At 37.4% G+C, this 16840-nt stretch overlaps 1 protein-coding gene across 1 annotated transcript in view; it reads right to left on the bottom strand.

Annotated features, from left to right (window-relative positions):
• LOC128661347 (zinc finger protein 850-like) overlaps window positions 1-16840 on the bottom strand; it is a 396731-nt gene that overhangs the window by 169449 nt on the left and 210442 nt on the right. The window contains exon 4 of the mRNA XM_053715611.1: window positions 10209-11072. Coding sequence (XP_053571586.1) covers window positions 10209-11072 — 864 coding nt within the window. The remainder of the gene's footprint in view (window positions 1-10208; window positions 11073-16840) is intronic.

Raw genomic sequence — 16840 nt, 5'->3', positions numbered from 1 at the left:
CCCTAATCCGCCTCACTAACCCTATCATAAATAGTATTAACCCCTAATCTGCCCTCCCTAACATCGCCGACACCTACCTTCAATTATTAACCCCTAATCTTCCGATCGGAGCTCACTGCTATTCTAATAAATGGATTAACCCCTAAAGCTAAGTCTAACCCTAACACTAACACCCCCCTAAGTTAAATATAATTTACATCTAACGAAATAAATTAACTCTTATTAAATAAATGATTCCTATTTAAAGCTAAATACTTACCTGTAAAATAAATCCTAATATAGCTACAATATAAATTATAATTATATTATAGCTATTTTAGGATTAATATTTATTTTACAGGCAACTTTGTAATTATTTTAACCAGGTACAATAGCTATTAAATAGTTAAGAACTATTTAATAGTTACCTAGTTAAAATAATAACAAAATTACCTGTAAAATAAATCCTAACCTAAGATATAATTAAACCTAACACTACCCTATCAATAAAATAATTAAATAAACTACCTACAATTACCTACAATTAACCTAACACTACACTATCAATAAATTAATTAAACACAATTCCTACAAATAAATACAATTAAATAAACTAGCTAAAGTACAAAAAATAAAAAAGAACTAAGTTACAGAAAATAAAAAAATATTTACAAACATAAGAAAAATATTACAACAATTTTAAACTAATTACACCTACTCTAAGCCCCCTAATAAAATAACAAAGCCCCCCAAAATAAAAAATTCCCTACCCTATTCTAAATTAAAAAAGTTACAAGCTCTTTTACCTTACCAGCCCTGAACAGGGCCCTTTGCGGGGCATGCCCCAAGAAGTTCAGCTCTTTTGCCTGTAAAAAAAAACATACAATACCCCCCCCCAACATTACAACCCACCACCCACATACCCCTAATCTAACCCAAACCCCCCTTAAATAAACCTAACACTAATCCCCTGAAGATCTTCCTACCTTGTCTTCACCATCCAGGTATCACCGATCCGTCCTGGCTCCAAGATCTTCATCCAACCCAAGCGGGGGTTGGCAATCCATAATCCGGTGCTGAAGAGGTCCAGAAGAGGCTCCAAAGTCTTCCTCCTATCCGGCAAGAAGAGGACATCCGGACCGGCAAACATCTTCTCCAAGCGGCATCTTCGATCTTCTTCCATCCGGAGCGAAGCGGCAGGATCCTGAAGACCTCCAGCGCGGAACATCCATCCGGACCGACGACTGAACGACGAATGACTGTTCCTTTAAGGGACGTCATCCAAGATGGCGTCCCTCGAATTCCGATTGGCTGATAGGATTCTATCAGCCAATCGGAATTAAGGTAGGAATTTTCTGATTGGCTGATGGAATCAGCCAATCAGAATCTAGTTCAATCCGATTGGCCGATCCAATCAGCCAATCAGATTGAGCTCGCATTCTATTGGCTGATCGGAACAGCCAATAGAATGCGAGCTCAATCTGATTGGCTGATTGGATCAGCCAATCGGATTGAACTTGATTCTGATTGGCTGATTCCATCAGCCAATCAGAAAATTCCTACCTTAATTCCGATTGGCTGATAGAATCCTATCAGCCAATCGGAATTCGAGGGACGCCATCTTGGATGACGTCCCTTAAAGGAACAGTCATTCGTCGTTCAGTCGTCGGTCCGGATGGATGTTCCGCGCTGGAGGTCTTCAGGATCCTGCCGCTTCGCTCCGGATGGAAGAAGATCGAAGATGCCGCTTGGAGAAGATGTTTGCCGGTCCGGATGTCCTCTTCTTGCCGGATAGGAGGAAGACTTTGGAGCCTCTTCTGGACCTCTTCAGCACCGGATTATGGATCGCCAACCCCCGCTTGGGTTGGATGAAGATCTTGGAGCCAGGACGGATCGGTGATACCTGGATGGTGAAGACAAGGTAGGAAGATCTTCAGGGGATTAGTGTTAGGTTTATTTAAGGGGGGTTTGGGTTAGATTAGGGGTATGTGGGTGGTGGGTTGTAATGTTGGGGGGGGGGGTATGGTATGTTTTTTTTTACAGGCAAAAGAGCTGAAATTCTTGGGGCATGCCCCGCAAAGGGCCCTGTTCAGGGCTGGTAAGGTAAAAGAGCTTGTAACTTTTTTAATTTAGAATAGGGTAGGGAATTTTTTATTTTGGGGGGCTTTGTTATTTTATTAGGGGGCTTAGAGTAGGTGTAATTAGTTTAAAATTGTTGTAATATTTTTCTTATGTTTGTAAATATTTTTTTATTTTCTGTAACTTAGTTCTTTTTTATTTTTTGTACTTTAGCAAGTTTATTTAATTGTATTTATTTGTAGCAATTGTGTTTAATTAATTTATTGATAGTGTAGTGTTAGGTTAATTGTAGGTAATTGTAGGTAGTTTATTTAATTATTTTATTGATAGGGTAGTGTTAGATTTAATTATATCTTAGGTTAGGATTTATTTTACAGGTAAATTTGTTATTATTTTAACTAGGTAACTATTAAATAGTTCTTAACTATTTAATAGCTATTGTACCTAGTTAAAATAATTACCAAGTTGCCTGTAAAATAAATATTAATACTAAAATAGCTATAATATAATTATAATTTATATTGTAGCTATATTAGGGTTTATTTTACAGGTAAGTATTTAGCTTTAAATAGGAATCATTTATTTAATAAGAGTTAATTTATTTCGTTAGATAAAAATTATATTTAACTTAGGGGGGTGTTAGTGTTAGGGTTAGACTTAGCTTTAGGGGTTAATCCATTTATTAGAATAGCGGTGAGCTCCGATCGGAAGATTAGGGGTTAATAATTGAAGGTAGGTGTCGGCGATGTTAGGGAGGGCAGATTAGGGGTTAATACTATTTATGATAGGGTTAGTGAGGCGGATTAGGGGTTAATAACTTTATTATAGTAGCGCTCAGGTCCGCTCGGCAGATTAGGGGTTAATAAGTGTAGGCAGGTGTCGGCGACGTTGAGGGGGGCAGATTAGGGGTTAATAAATATAATATAGGGGTCGGCGATGTTAGGGCAGCAGATTAGGGGTACATAGGGATAACGTAGGTTGCGGCGGTTTACGGAGCGGCAGATTAGGGGTTAAAAAAAATATGCAGGGGTCAGCGATAGCGGGGGCGGCAGATTAGGGGTTAATAAGTGTAAGGGTAGGGGTGTTTAGACTCGGGATACATGTTAGAGTGTTAGGTGCAGACGCAGGAAGTGTTTCCCCATAGGAAACAATGGGGCTGCGTTAGGAGCTGAACGCTGCTTTTTTGCAGGTGTTAGGTTTTTTTTCAGCTCAAACAGCCCCATTGTTTCCTATGGGAGAATCGTGCACGAGCACGTTTTTGAGGCCGGCCGCGTCCGTAAGCAACTCTGGTATCGAGAGTTGCATTTGCGGTAAAAATGCTCTACGCTCCTTTTTTGGAGCCTAACGCAGCATTTGATTAAACTCTCGATACCAGAGTTAAATTTATGGTGCGGCCAGAAAAAAGCCCGCGGAGCGTTAACAGCCCTTTTACCGCCGAACTCCAAATCTAGGCCTTAGGTTTTAGTTCTAGAGAAGCAGGAATTAGGTGGATTGGGAAGAGAGGGATGAAATGAAACCAGTTATTGGAGACAGCACAGATCTCTACGAGAAAGTGGGGTCTACCCGATATCTTAGTTATACACCTGGGTGGGAACGACATAGGTTTGGTTCCTTCAATTGAGCTACAGGAGCAGGTAAAATAAGTATTCAGCTGGTTCAAGCTACAATGGGTGGGGACTGAACTAGTCTGGTCTCTGTTTTGGAGGGATAGTGTCACACAGGACGGATGGACATTGAGTGGTGGTCTACCGGTAAAAATAATATGCTCGCCTGCTCTTCAAACCTTGCGTTGTGTTATTTGCTATGTCTTACAACTTCTTAGTCACGTGTGGCCGCCTATTTCTTTACAATACATGACTAAAGACTTCTGTCCGAAACGTTGTTGATTTTTGGAAATTGGCTCAATAAATTTGTGAACTTTTTGGCAATTCAGTGGTGCGACTATCTTTTTACACTGTTATCTTTACAATGCTGGTGCCTTGATCTGTTATGATCCGACAAGAGTAGTAAAAAGGTAAACCAGGCTGTTATGATCTGTTATGATCCGACAATAGTAGGAAAAAGGTAAACCAGGCTGTTATGATCTGTTATTATCGGACAAGAGTAGGAAAAAGGTAAACCAGGCTGTTATGATCTGTTATGATCCGACAAGAGTAGTGAAAAAGGTAAACCAGGCTGTTATGATCTGTTATGATCCGACAAGAGTAGGAAAAATGTAAACCAGGCTTTTATGATCTGTTATGATCCGACAAGAGTAGGAAAAGGTAAACTAGGCTGTTATGATCTGCTATGATCCGACAAGAGTAGGAAAAATGTAAACCAGGCTGTTATGATCTGTTATGATCCGACAAGAGTAGGAAATAGGTAAACCAGGCTATTATGATTTGTTATGATCCGAAAAGAGTAGGAAAAAGGGAAACCAGGCTGTTATGATCTGCTATGATCCGACAAGAGTAAGAAAAATGTAAACCAGGCTGTTATGATCTGTTATGATTCGACAAGAGTAGGAAAAAGGTAAACCAGGCTGTTATGATCTGTTATGATCCAACAAGAGTAGGAAAAAGGTAAACCAGGCTGGTAGAAAGGTGATAGAAGAAATAGGGGGAAGAGTGATAGAGCACCCATTATCAAACGTTTTTAAAAAGTACATAAGACCACTATAAGAAGGGATAAGGTCTGCCCTACATAAGGGCAGCTAGGCAGGCACTGCATGTTTTTCCGTTGTGTGCAAACTTTGTCAATAATCAAGTTAACAGCCAAATTGTTTTATGTGCAGAAAGAGCGTTAAGAATCTGGGTCTTTGGACACTCCTACGTGCATTGGGCCGCAAAGCAAGCGGCAAAATCCAAGCAAGGAGAAAACTTAGGTTTCAATACTAGCGCAGTTGGAATTAGGTGGATAGGACAGAGAGGAATGAAATGGGGACAGTTAATGGGGGTAGCACGAGATTCAAGGAGAAAATGGGGGAAACCTGACATCCTGATCATCCATCTAGGGGGTAACGATATAGGTTCAACACCCCCAGTTGAGCTGCAAGAGCAGGTCAGGGAGACTTTGCGATGGTTCAAAGCAGCATGGCCAGACACAAAGCTAGTATGGTCTAGCATCATTGCAAGAAGGTATTGGAGGGACTGCGTATCCCAAAAAGGGGGTTTCAATTGCAAGAAGAAGGTAAATCAGGCAGGAAGGAAAGGGATGGAAGAAGTAGGAGGGCAAGTACTGGAACACCCGCTTATCAGGGTCCGGAACCCTGAGCTATACAGAGCAGACGGTGTCCATCTGACAGAGCAAGGCAACAATCTATTCCTGGAAGATCTGAGGGCCATCGTAAAGACCCTTACAAGGTAAGAAAAGGTCACTAGGTGTGCTTTGGTTGGCGGCAAGAGGGTCCTCTTTTGGTGGCGGGAAGTGGGCGTCCTGGCACGTGGGTAATGCAGTAATGGGGGGAGGTGTGTAGGGTACGGGGGCGGGGTATTGGTCTGTCGGTCAAACCCACAAGCCCTCCTAGTCTGCAGACTTTTCGGCCCATTACTAGCGAATTTACGCCCCTGAGTTGCGCACGGTCACGCTCCTTGGTTACGTGGGGACGCCCAGTTCTCTCGTCATGCTGTTGCATGAATTGTGTTATCAATTCAAATCCAAATTGGATTAAGGATATGTTATTATCCTAGTAGTTGAGGATCGCTCATTTTCATAATTTAGATTTGAATTTAATAAATGTGACCTTTTCTAACGCCAAATCTGTGTCTGTCATTATTGGTATATGAAAATTGAGTAAAAGGGGTTGCCGAACTAAAGGGAAAGTGCGAGCATTTGGGTAACAGGTACCTGGGAAGATAGTTAAAGTGTAAATCCCTTAGCAAAGTGTATCGACTAAGTTAGGAGAGGAACAGCTTAAGGGAGATTGACTTTACTGACTGGGAAGGTTTGGGGGTTGGGGGCTAGGCGTAGCCCCTTAGTTTGAATAGCACAGCTATAGCAGGACAATGGAAGAAGGGATGGGCAATGTAGATAAGCGGCAACTAGCTGATCCTGAATAGGCTAGCACAGGGATTGGCCAGGAGGGGGAGAGGGGTTGTGAACAGGAGTTGAGGGGATTAACTGCCTATAAAGATGATTGCACAATGCTTGGAGCTCACAAATAATTATTTTCTTTTTCCCTCCCTCCCTCCCTAGGAACGACAAAGCCTAGCCCAAGGAAGAGGTCACGCACAAGAGCGATCACAAGCGACACGGCTAAGGGCAGATGCTGTGGTGTTTCCGCCACTCAGAATAAGACCGCCCGTGTAGCGCCCCTTAAGGGTTTTTTCGCCACGAAGAAGGAAATCGGCTACTGGCCTGTCGGTCAGAGCTGGTGGATGGCATAGAGAAATCATGGCGTTTTTTAGCGGTATATTTCATGGCGTGGAAGTGGGCGTCCTGGCATGTGGGTAATGCAGTAATGGGGGGAGGTGTAGGGTACGGGGGCGGGGTATTGGTCTGTCAGTCAAACCCACAAGCCCTCCTAGTCTGCAGACCTTTCGGCCCGTTACTAGCAAATTTACGCCCCTGAGTTGCGCGCGGTCACGCTCCTTGGTTACGTGGGGACGCCCAGTTCTCTCGTCATGCTGTTGCATGAATTGTGTTATCAATTCAAATCCAAATTGGATTAAGGATATGTTATTATCCTAGTAGTTGAGGATCGCTCATTTTCATAATTTAGATTTGAATTTAATAAATGTGACCTTTTCTAACGCCAAATCTGTGTCTGTCATTATTGGTATATGAAAATTGAGTAAAAGGGGTTGCCGAACTAAAGGGAAAGTGCGAGCATTTGGGTAATAGGTACCTGGGAAGATAGTTAAAGTGTAAATCCCTTAAGTATGGTTAGCTCTGTGAGTGTTACAGTTTTCCCAGAGCCTTACAATATAAGCTCAGGAGCAGACAATCTATTTATAAGTGGAACAAACCACAACCTTACAAATATATTATAATCATTTTATTCTATCATTTATATAAAAGCACTTACACATAACAAGATTTTATCCTGAAAATAAATGTTAAATAAGAGTTGTTTAAGTGTAAGTTAAATCTAATACTACAGTATTGGTATTGTACTTCCTACTAATTCTCACTGTCAGACATTTTGTATTTGTCTTGTACTCCACCCCCAGTCCTTTATCTTCTCCTGGTCAGTACTGTGTTGTCTTAATTCACAATGCAAAGGCTAAAATATAAATTTTCAATTGTTTCTAGCATAGAGTAAGAAAAGGAAGACTTTGGGCTAAATTACAAGTGGCGCAGTAAATAAATTCCCACGAACCCGAAAACACTGCTTGCTTTAGGCTTTTTGTGCTTGTCGGGTTGCGCTGGTATTACAAGTTCCAAAAAAACTTACTTTATGCTAATGTTAACCAAAAAAGCGCAAAAAACCCTTAACTTGAGTTTTCATGTGCGCGAGCATGTATTCCCCCATAGAGATCAATGTAGACAAAAAAGTGGAAAAAACACCCAACCATAAGACCCTAGAATAATAACCCCTAAACCACCATCCCCTCATAACACAATCAAAATAAACTATTAACCCCTAAACCACCACCCCACAACACAAATGATCTAAGTAAACTATTAACCCCTAAACCACCACTCCCCGCAATGTAAATTATCTAAATGAATTATTAATCCCTAAATGACCATTCTCCCACATCGCAAACTAAAACTATTAACCCCTAAGCTGCCATCCCCCCCACAACGCAAAGTAATAAACTATCATCTAAACCTAACACCCCTAACAACCCAAATTAAAATACCCCTAAATTTACCAAAAAAATCCTAATTATCTTAAAAAAAACACCCTGTAAAATTAATTAAAAAAACAATCTTACCTTTAAAAAAAAATACATTACAGAAAATAAAAAAAATAAAAAATTACAAAAATAAAAGTCTAAAATTACAGAAAATACAATAACTAACATTACAGAAAATATAAAATAGCAATTACCAAAAAAATGAAATATTTAATCCTATTCTAATACCCTCAAAAAAACACCCAGACATTAAAAAAAAGCCCTATTCTAAAAATAAACTACCAATAGCCCTTAAAAGGGCATTGCCCTAAAGCAATCAGCTCTTGTTCTAAGCCCCCCACTAACCCCTCTAACATTACAACCCCCAACAATAAAAAAAAACTAACGGGGGCGGAGCCGGGTGCAACCAAGATGGTGGCGTTATTCTGAGCTCTGTTGATGGCACAGCATTAAAACTTTAAATTAAAGGGACCAAATAGAACCAGTTCATACAGGCAAGGGCAATCAACCCATTAGGCTGCCTGCAGACATACCGGAGACCCGTGAGCAAAACTGAAGCTGCTCTAAGCCATAACTGCAGCTTTCCTGTAAGGCCTGACCAAGCTCAAAACCAGCTGCGTAGTCAGTGGAGCAAGGCACAGAGCAGATGGAAAACCGGACTGGGGTCCTCTAGATCCTACTGATCGGCACAAATAGCGGTGAGTAGCACTGGAGGGACTCTTAATCCTCCTCATCAACAGTCTATGCCACAATAGTCTCAACGGCTGACATACAGCAAATAAGCAGGCACTACAGAGGGCTGCAGGGCACAAAGAGGTGCGCATTCAGCGCTAATGGCACATATATAGGGAATGACTTATCTTCCAACAAGCGGTGATAACCATTCAAACAGGACAATAATCACACAGTAACTGCACATGTATGCTGTGGAGAACTAATACAATACAGCTCAATTAAATCTGGGTCAGCACACAGGCCTGGGAGATTTTTTACCGCTATAGTAAATGTTAATCAGAGCAATTGAGGACTCGGGCATTACCCTTGCAAGAGGCTAACTAGGTAAAACATATAAAAGAGGAATAGTGGTTTTATAAAAATAAAAAAAAAAGTCTGATTTGGAACCAAGATACATGTCCCATATCAAAAATGGCGTCAAAACAAAAGCCTATACAAGACAAAACTAACAGGCCTCACACAGGCAAGAACCACTCATAATGCATGTTTTTAATGCATTTCTTTGTTAATATAAAATGTTTTGTCATCAAGTTCAGTTTAAATCTTCCTTATATGTCTCTTCCTGCTCATCTTTCTGTTTACCTATCTGTATTTCTGTCTATTTATCTCAGTCTATTTGTTTAGCTCTCCGTCTCTCTGTTATCTGTCTGTCTATTATCTCTCTATATCGGTCTGTTGGTCTATCTGTTTATATGTAAACAACTATCTACTAGTCTGTATCTATATATCTATCTGTCTGTCTATCTCTTTATGCCTATCTGTTTTCTATCCATGTGTTTAAATGTCTGTATCTACCAATGTATGTGTGTATATATATATGTATATACCAATGTATATACCAATGTATATATATATATATATATATATATACTGTATATATGTCTCTCTGTTTACGTATATAAAACTTTCTGTCAGTCTGTCTACCAAACTGTATATATCTATTTCTCATCTATCTATCTTTGCTGTGTGTGTATTAAAAGAAACATAATAACACTCAATCCTTTAATGACAGACCAAAAAATGGTAAAATATATTTTATTAAAGGGACACTCTAGTCAAAATTGAAATACACAGATGAATTACATCTTTGGATAGAAACATATTATTTGCAATAAACATGTATTGGCAAAAATGTTTCTAGCAAAAGTTACCACTATCTTAGTGATAATATTTTTCTCTGCATGTGCATGTGAAGCATAGCTAGATACTTCCAGTGCACCAGCATTTTAAACACTGCAGCTGCTCATAGCGCCAGTGGGTCTTGTATCATGTCAGCAATGAATAAATTGAGTCATTACCAGATGGTAAAAGCACCTTAGGCTCTCTGAGCAAGTGCTGTGTTTAAAATGCTGGTGCACGGTGCATACTTAAATACACTTTTGAAACAACTAAACTTTTTAGAAGCATTTTTTTCTAATACATGTATACTACATTAATGCTTCTACTCAAAACTGAAATGCATACACATGGATTCAAGTTTTGGCTGGAATGTCCCTTTAAGGTTGTGTGAAGCCACACCCCTAACCACATCCTCAACCACGCCCATTTTTCAAAGTGTCAGGAAATCAACTGTGCAAAAGGTAGCAACCCTACTATCTAAACATGTTAAAGGTTTCTTCCCTTGTGAATCCTTTCATGAGTTTTCAGATTACTCTTTTTTGTAAAACGTTTTCCACACTCTGTACAAGTGAAAGGCTTTTCTCCTGTGTGAATCCTTTCATGAATTTTCAGATTACTCTTTTTTGTAAAACTTTTTCCACACTCTGTACATGTGAAAGGCTTTTCGCCTGTGTGGTTCCTTTTATGACTTTTCAGACAATTCATTTGTGTAAAACTTTTTCCACACTCTGTACATGTGAAAGGCTTTTCTCCTGTGTGAATCCTTTCATGATTTTTCAGATTACTCTTTTGTGTAAAACTTTTTCCACACTCTGTACATGTGAAAGGTTTTTCTCCTGTGTGAATCATTTCATGAGTTTTCAGACAATTCATTTGTGTAAAATTTTTTCCACACTCTGTACATGTGAAAGGCTTTTCCCCTGTGTGAATCCTTTCATGTTTTTTCAGATTACTCATACGTGTAAAAAAATTTCCACACTCTGTACATGTGAAAGGCTTTTCTCCTGTGTGAATCCTTTCATGAGTTTTCAGATCACCTATTTGTGTAAAACTTTTTCCACACTCTGTACATGTGAAAGGCTTTTCTCCTGTGTGAATCTTTTCATGAGTTTTTAGATTACTCTTTTGTGTAAAACTTTTTCCACACTCTGTACATGTGAAAGGCTTTTCTCCTGTGTGAATTTTTTTATGATTTTTCAGATGACTCTTTTGTGTAAAACTTTTTCCACACTCTGTACATGTGAAAGGCTTTTCTCCTGTGTGATTCTTTTTATGAGTTTTCAGATTATCCATTTGTGTAAAACATTTGCCGCACTCAGTACATGTGTGTGGTTTCTCACCTGTGTGAATTTTGTAGTGCTCTATTAGATGAGACTTCCATCTAAAGCTTTTTTTTGTATTCTGTAGATTTGAAAGGTTTCTCCTTTGTATGAATTATTTGGCTAGACTGTAGACTTTTCCCTTCTTTAATATGTTTTTAAAACTCAGTAAATGTGTTTGGTTTATCCTCAGGGATAATAATTTCACTAGATAAGGCATAAATGTTGTCCTCTTGTTTGATGACTAAATTACTCTCTGTACATAATGATTGCTGCCCAGTTCCTGCAAAATCACCATCTCCTTTAAATATCTGCTGTGATATCCCCAAAGTTTGTCAATAGTCATTGGTGTCTAAGACTTTTGGTATTTGCGGTATCATTCTGATGTTTCCTGTAATGAAGGATGGATATGAACTATTCATGTGTTTGTCTGCATAAAAAGAAATGGAATAAAGAAAAAAAAAAGAATGTTTATTCATTATAATATAATCCATCTCAATAAGAAAAATATTTTTTATACTCAAAAATGTCTTCCTTTTTTATTTTTAAATTTATTTACCTGTAAATCACAAATTAAAAAAGGATGACATATAATGTAAACATTACTACATCATAGTAAACTAAATTACTGATGACAACAAGTTACAGGGCCGTTTTAAACAAGGTGTGTGTGGATAACGTTCTCAGCCAGGGAACAAGTACATCTGTATTCTAGGCAAGCAACTGCACATACAACTCTGCCCAGCTCATGCTCAACCTGTTGGGTTAGAACATGATTTCTTTATCATCACAGAAAAATGATAAGTGTGAGATGTTTTGAGAGGGTGTGGCTGTTTGATTTATATAAACAGTAAAAAACTTTATTAGTTTAATAATAATAATAATAAGTCACTGTAAAATTAAAAACACAAATTGGTGGTGGTTCTGGGGTGGGGAACACTGGGGGAGTTGTGGGTGTTCCACGCATGGGAATAATGTAGGCATAAGTGTAGTTATGGGTGTTACATGAGCGAGGTCAGGGCAGGGGAAGGTGGAGTTTCTGGTGTTCTGAGTAATGAACCAGGTCTGGGGGTGAGGTTATGCAGTTGTTGGACATGATCTGTCTAAAAGGGAGGGAGAAGTATTTTTTACCCTCCTCCTCAGCCCAATGGGAGTTGCTCCTCCTTTATAACTGTCACTGACACAAATGTTCTTAAAGATGCAGATATAAATATAATAGTTTATATTTGTTTAATGAGTGATCTATGCTATTTTCCCAGTAATTAAAGTCAGCATAATATCTATTTTACTAACACATATGAGTTCATGCTGATAACAGGCTCCAATGTCTGTGCTCAGGAAGAAGATTCCCTTATTCACTCCAGTTACATCAATACCTGATATCTCTCAGTGCTCTGGCCGTGTCTGTAAAAAGTATATTAAATGGTTTAGACAGATAATAATAAATAATGGTTCTGATTAACTGTACGTATGGTATAATTAAAGGCACACATAACAATTCATGTGATACAGATCAGCTGATTAGGTTATTACATATGTGATGTTGATTCAGTACAAGCATTTAGTACAGATATCTCTGTGGGTGTTATAATTGCCCCTTAAATATGAATCTTCCCAGATCTATACAATATAATGGTAGAAAATCTATTTAAGTGCAGCCCTATCACAACTTTACAAATATATTATAATCTTTATTTTCTATCATTTATATGAAACAATATTTTCACCTGAAAGAAATGTTAAATATCAGTTGTTTAAATATAAGTTAGATTGGATACTGCAGTATTGGTATTTTACTTCCTACTAATTCTCACTGTCAGACATTTTGTCATGTGCTCCACCCCCAGTCCTTTAACTTCTCTTGGTCAATACTGAGTTATCTTAAATCACACTGCAAGGGTGTGTGGGAGAGATAGGCATTAAAATGTTAATTTCAATTGTTTTCTTGGATAGAGTTAAGAAAAGAAAGAATTTGTGTTTACATAGTGATAATATCATGAGATGTTATTTTGGCAAATTCAGTCCATTAAAAGGACCATAAAATATAGAATTAGAAAACCACAGATGAATAATAAAAATACAATGCAATAAAACTTACTATGAATTTAAAAATAGTAATAGATTGTTTTTTGATAAATGTAGTTCTGCAGATGTACCATGTGACAGCTATCAGCCAATAACAGACTTGTATTTTTATATAATGTGAACCACTGCATATACTAAGTAGGAGCCGCTGCCTCAGGTCATTTAAAAGGCTGTGCAATTTAATAATGAAAATAAATTACAAACAGCAAACAGTTATTTCACATAAAAACTAAAGCTAAAGGTGAAATTCCCCATACACTTTATACTATTTTATACACCGGTAAAACAAGTCATTAGAAACACATTAAAGGGACAGCAAAGTCACAATTACACTTTTATGATTAAAATTTAAACAACTTTCCAATTTCCTTCTATTATCAAATCTGCTTTATTCCCTTGGGGACCTTTGTGGCAAAGCATATAATGCACTATGGTGCGCTAGCTGCTGATTATTGGCACATACAAGCCTCTTGTCATTGTCTCACCTTATGTGCTCAGCTAGCTCCCAGTAGTGCATTGCAGTTGTTTCAATAAATGATACCTAGAGAATGAAGACAATATCATTATAGAAGTCAGTTGGAAAGTTGTTGAAAATTATATGTTGTATTTAAATAATGAAAAACATTTGGGGTTTCTTGTTATTTTAAGGGAAAACCAAATTTACAGGACACTGTCCCTTTAAGTTTCTGCTCATGTGACATAAACAGCAGCAGCTGAAGGTGCAGAATACACTTACTAAGGTCTTTACTAACAACAAGAATCAGTCACAGGTCAGTGGGATAAACGTTCTGATGATAAACAGGTGCAGCTAATAGAAATAAGAAATGTATTATAAAATAACCTCATTAGAAATAAAATAATATGCAGATCACAAGATATTTATGATTAGATCAGTATATGTGATGAGACTGATACAACAGGGCCATAAGCTGAGTGATATTTATTACTGGAGCAAATAGCAGCTTCAGACTAATATTAAATGAAAATGGTTTATCTGGGTTCTACATTTAGTTATAAACCAATAGGAAAATACAGGATTCTAATTGGCTGATACTTCAAAATCTATTGCTCATTGGATAACAGGAACAGCCCCCACAAATGTATTATTGGACAGACTTCCTCAAGCTTCAAAATATTGTTTGGTTCTGCTAAAAACATTCATTTTACAAAATGCTATAAACTATTATGTATTAAATTGGGCTTTTTAAATGAAAGAACTTAATGTTAAATTCATTAACACAGCATGAAAACTATAGAAAACCAATTAAATAAGTACAGTTGAGTTTATTATTTATTTAAACTCAGTTTCTTATATGAAGTGAAATATTTTATCTTTATCACAACAAAATACAGAACAATATTTTCTCATCATTATATAAAACACAACAGTGTGAGGCTGTTAATAAAGATTTATGTCAGGGTTTGCATATTACCGTTTAGCAGAAGCTCTGTAAGTATGAAGTCTCTCTGGTTCCTCCTGTGATATCACTGAGTGTTACACAGATATTTATACTAATGTGGGAGTGTCACCTTTCTCTGTGTGACTCACATGAGTACAACTTGTCAGTTGGGAGACAATGAGAGGGTCACACCTGGCCTTTTGTTCTCATATCTATTGTCCCCTCTGGTGTCACATGAATACAGAGTCACTGCCTCCCCCTCAGGGTGTGATTATCATATGGATAAGTAAGGAGGAAACAAACTGTTTATTTAAATGTGAGAGATTTTTCTGTTGTGTCCTAAAGCATTATATTATGTTTTTTATTGATGGAAATTGTTATTTAACAGAACTGAGTTGCAAACAGATGTATAATATTAACCTGTTATTAGATTCATATGAGATGCAAATCTCAGTATTTCAATACTAATAATGAGACCTTTTCATTGTTTGTTTACTAACTGTATTGTCTAATGTTTCTTTTTCTAATCTTTCCAGCATAAATTATATTCCCATACATATAATATATACATGTACACAAACCATATTGCTCCATCTTTTTAAAGATAAATCCATACTTTGGAAAAGCCTAAAATTAAAAGATTTTACACTAATTTCTAAAGTAACAGACCTGCAGATTTGTGTGTTTGTTATAAATTGCTTCATCTATTATCTTTTTATTTTTAAAAATAAGAAAATAGTAAAAAAAAAAAAACAACTACATATAAAATGTTAAATGTCCGTAAAGCTAAATACATTTGAATTTAAAAGGGTCAGCTTTATATTTTTTAACGTAGAAATATAACTACATCTTAAAACATAGAATATTTTACATCTAAACAGTCACCTTACATGGGTATCAATATAATGTTTTCCAATTGTTTTTACAGTCACTGATTTTATCTAAATGTCACCACACTCAGTACTTTCAGATAGTTTGTTCCCTAATAAAACTAAAACAGATTTGCACTGAAATCAAATCTAATCTGCATGTAACACATTTTATCTCAGTCTGGGCACCTTTTACAGCTACTCCAGTCAAGAACAGTTTCTATTTTATGTTCAAAGATTATCATGAAACAAACAAAAATTCATCCACAGGGATAGGAAAACATAACAATAATTTATTTAATGTTAGGGGCTGATTTATCATAGCCAGAATGGGGCCGTATACACCTGTTTCTGCGCAAGCTTTCAGGCTCACCGGAAACAGGAGTTAAGAAGCAGAGGTTTTAAGACTGCTGCTTCTTAACTCTTCCGTCACCTCTGAGTCGGCGGACAGCAATCAGCCCGATTGCCTACACATGTGTGTGTGTATATGTGTATATATGAATAATAAAAAAAGAAAGCGCCACCATAGTGCACAATCAGATGTATAGAACACGCCAATAAAACAAGTAAGACCGTACTTACAAGATGTATGACACCTGAGAAGTGTCACAACCGCCTTCTGGACTGTTATAGAGTCGTCCAGCTAACTCCCACTGGTTAGTCTCTGAAATCCTTTTGGACGTCAGAGCGGCGATGACAAAGGAAACCTGTATCCAGCAACCGTTTCACAGAGCCGGCTTGTCCTGTAATAGCCAATATTGCTATAGATATAATGTATCAGGTAGTAAAGTGGATAAGAAATAGTTTGTGGCAAAAGTCTTGTAAAAGCAAACAGACTTTATTTTCAGTACAAAAGCACAACGTTTCTCGGTCTCTTGACCGTTTCCTCAGGTGCAATATCATATTACGGTATTATGGTAAGTACGGTCTTACTTGTTTTATTGGCGTGTTCTATACATCTGATTGTGCACTATGGTGGCGCCTTCTTTTTTTATTATTCATATATACACATATACACACACACATGTGTAGGCAATCGGGCTGATTGCTGTCCGCCGACGAACTATTTCTTATCCACTTTTCTACCTGATACATTATATCTATAAAATATACAAAGTGTTTGGAAGTGGCGCCAATCAAGGCTCTCTGAATATTAAGAATAAAAAAGTAGTTTACTAAGATATAGGTATATAAATAAAGCAAATTGCTACAGCTGTAAGTTTGTACGAAATAAAATACAATTTATTAATACATTGGATAATAGTCGCAATCAATGAAAAAATAAAAATTAAGTCACTATTTGAAACTTCAATCAGTCACTATCTGAGGACACCGGTGTCTAATCTAAAACTTCATTAATAAAATTCACTGAAAAGTACAATTGACCAAATCAATAAAACAATCCTTAGAGTTAGGTAGAAAAAAAAATTAAGCAATGATAATAGCATCACACATTGTTCATGTCTTTA

The sequence above is a fragment of the Bombina bombina genome, chromosome 5 (assembly GCF_027579735.1).
Source record: "Bombina bombina isolate aBomBom1 chromosome 5, aBomBom1.pri, whole genome shotgun sequence".
In the NCBI taxonomy this organism is placed as follows: Eukaryota; Metazoa; Chordata; class Amphibia; order Anura; family Bombinatoridae; genus Bombina; species Bombina bombina.
The sequence above is the reverse complement of the archived record's forward strand: the minus strand, read 5'-3'. Positions and strand labels throughout refer to the sequence as shown.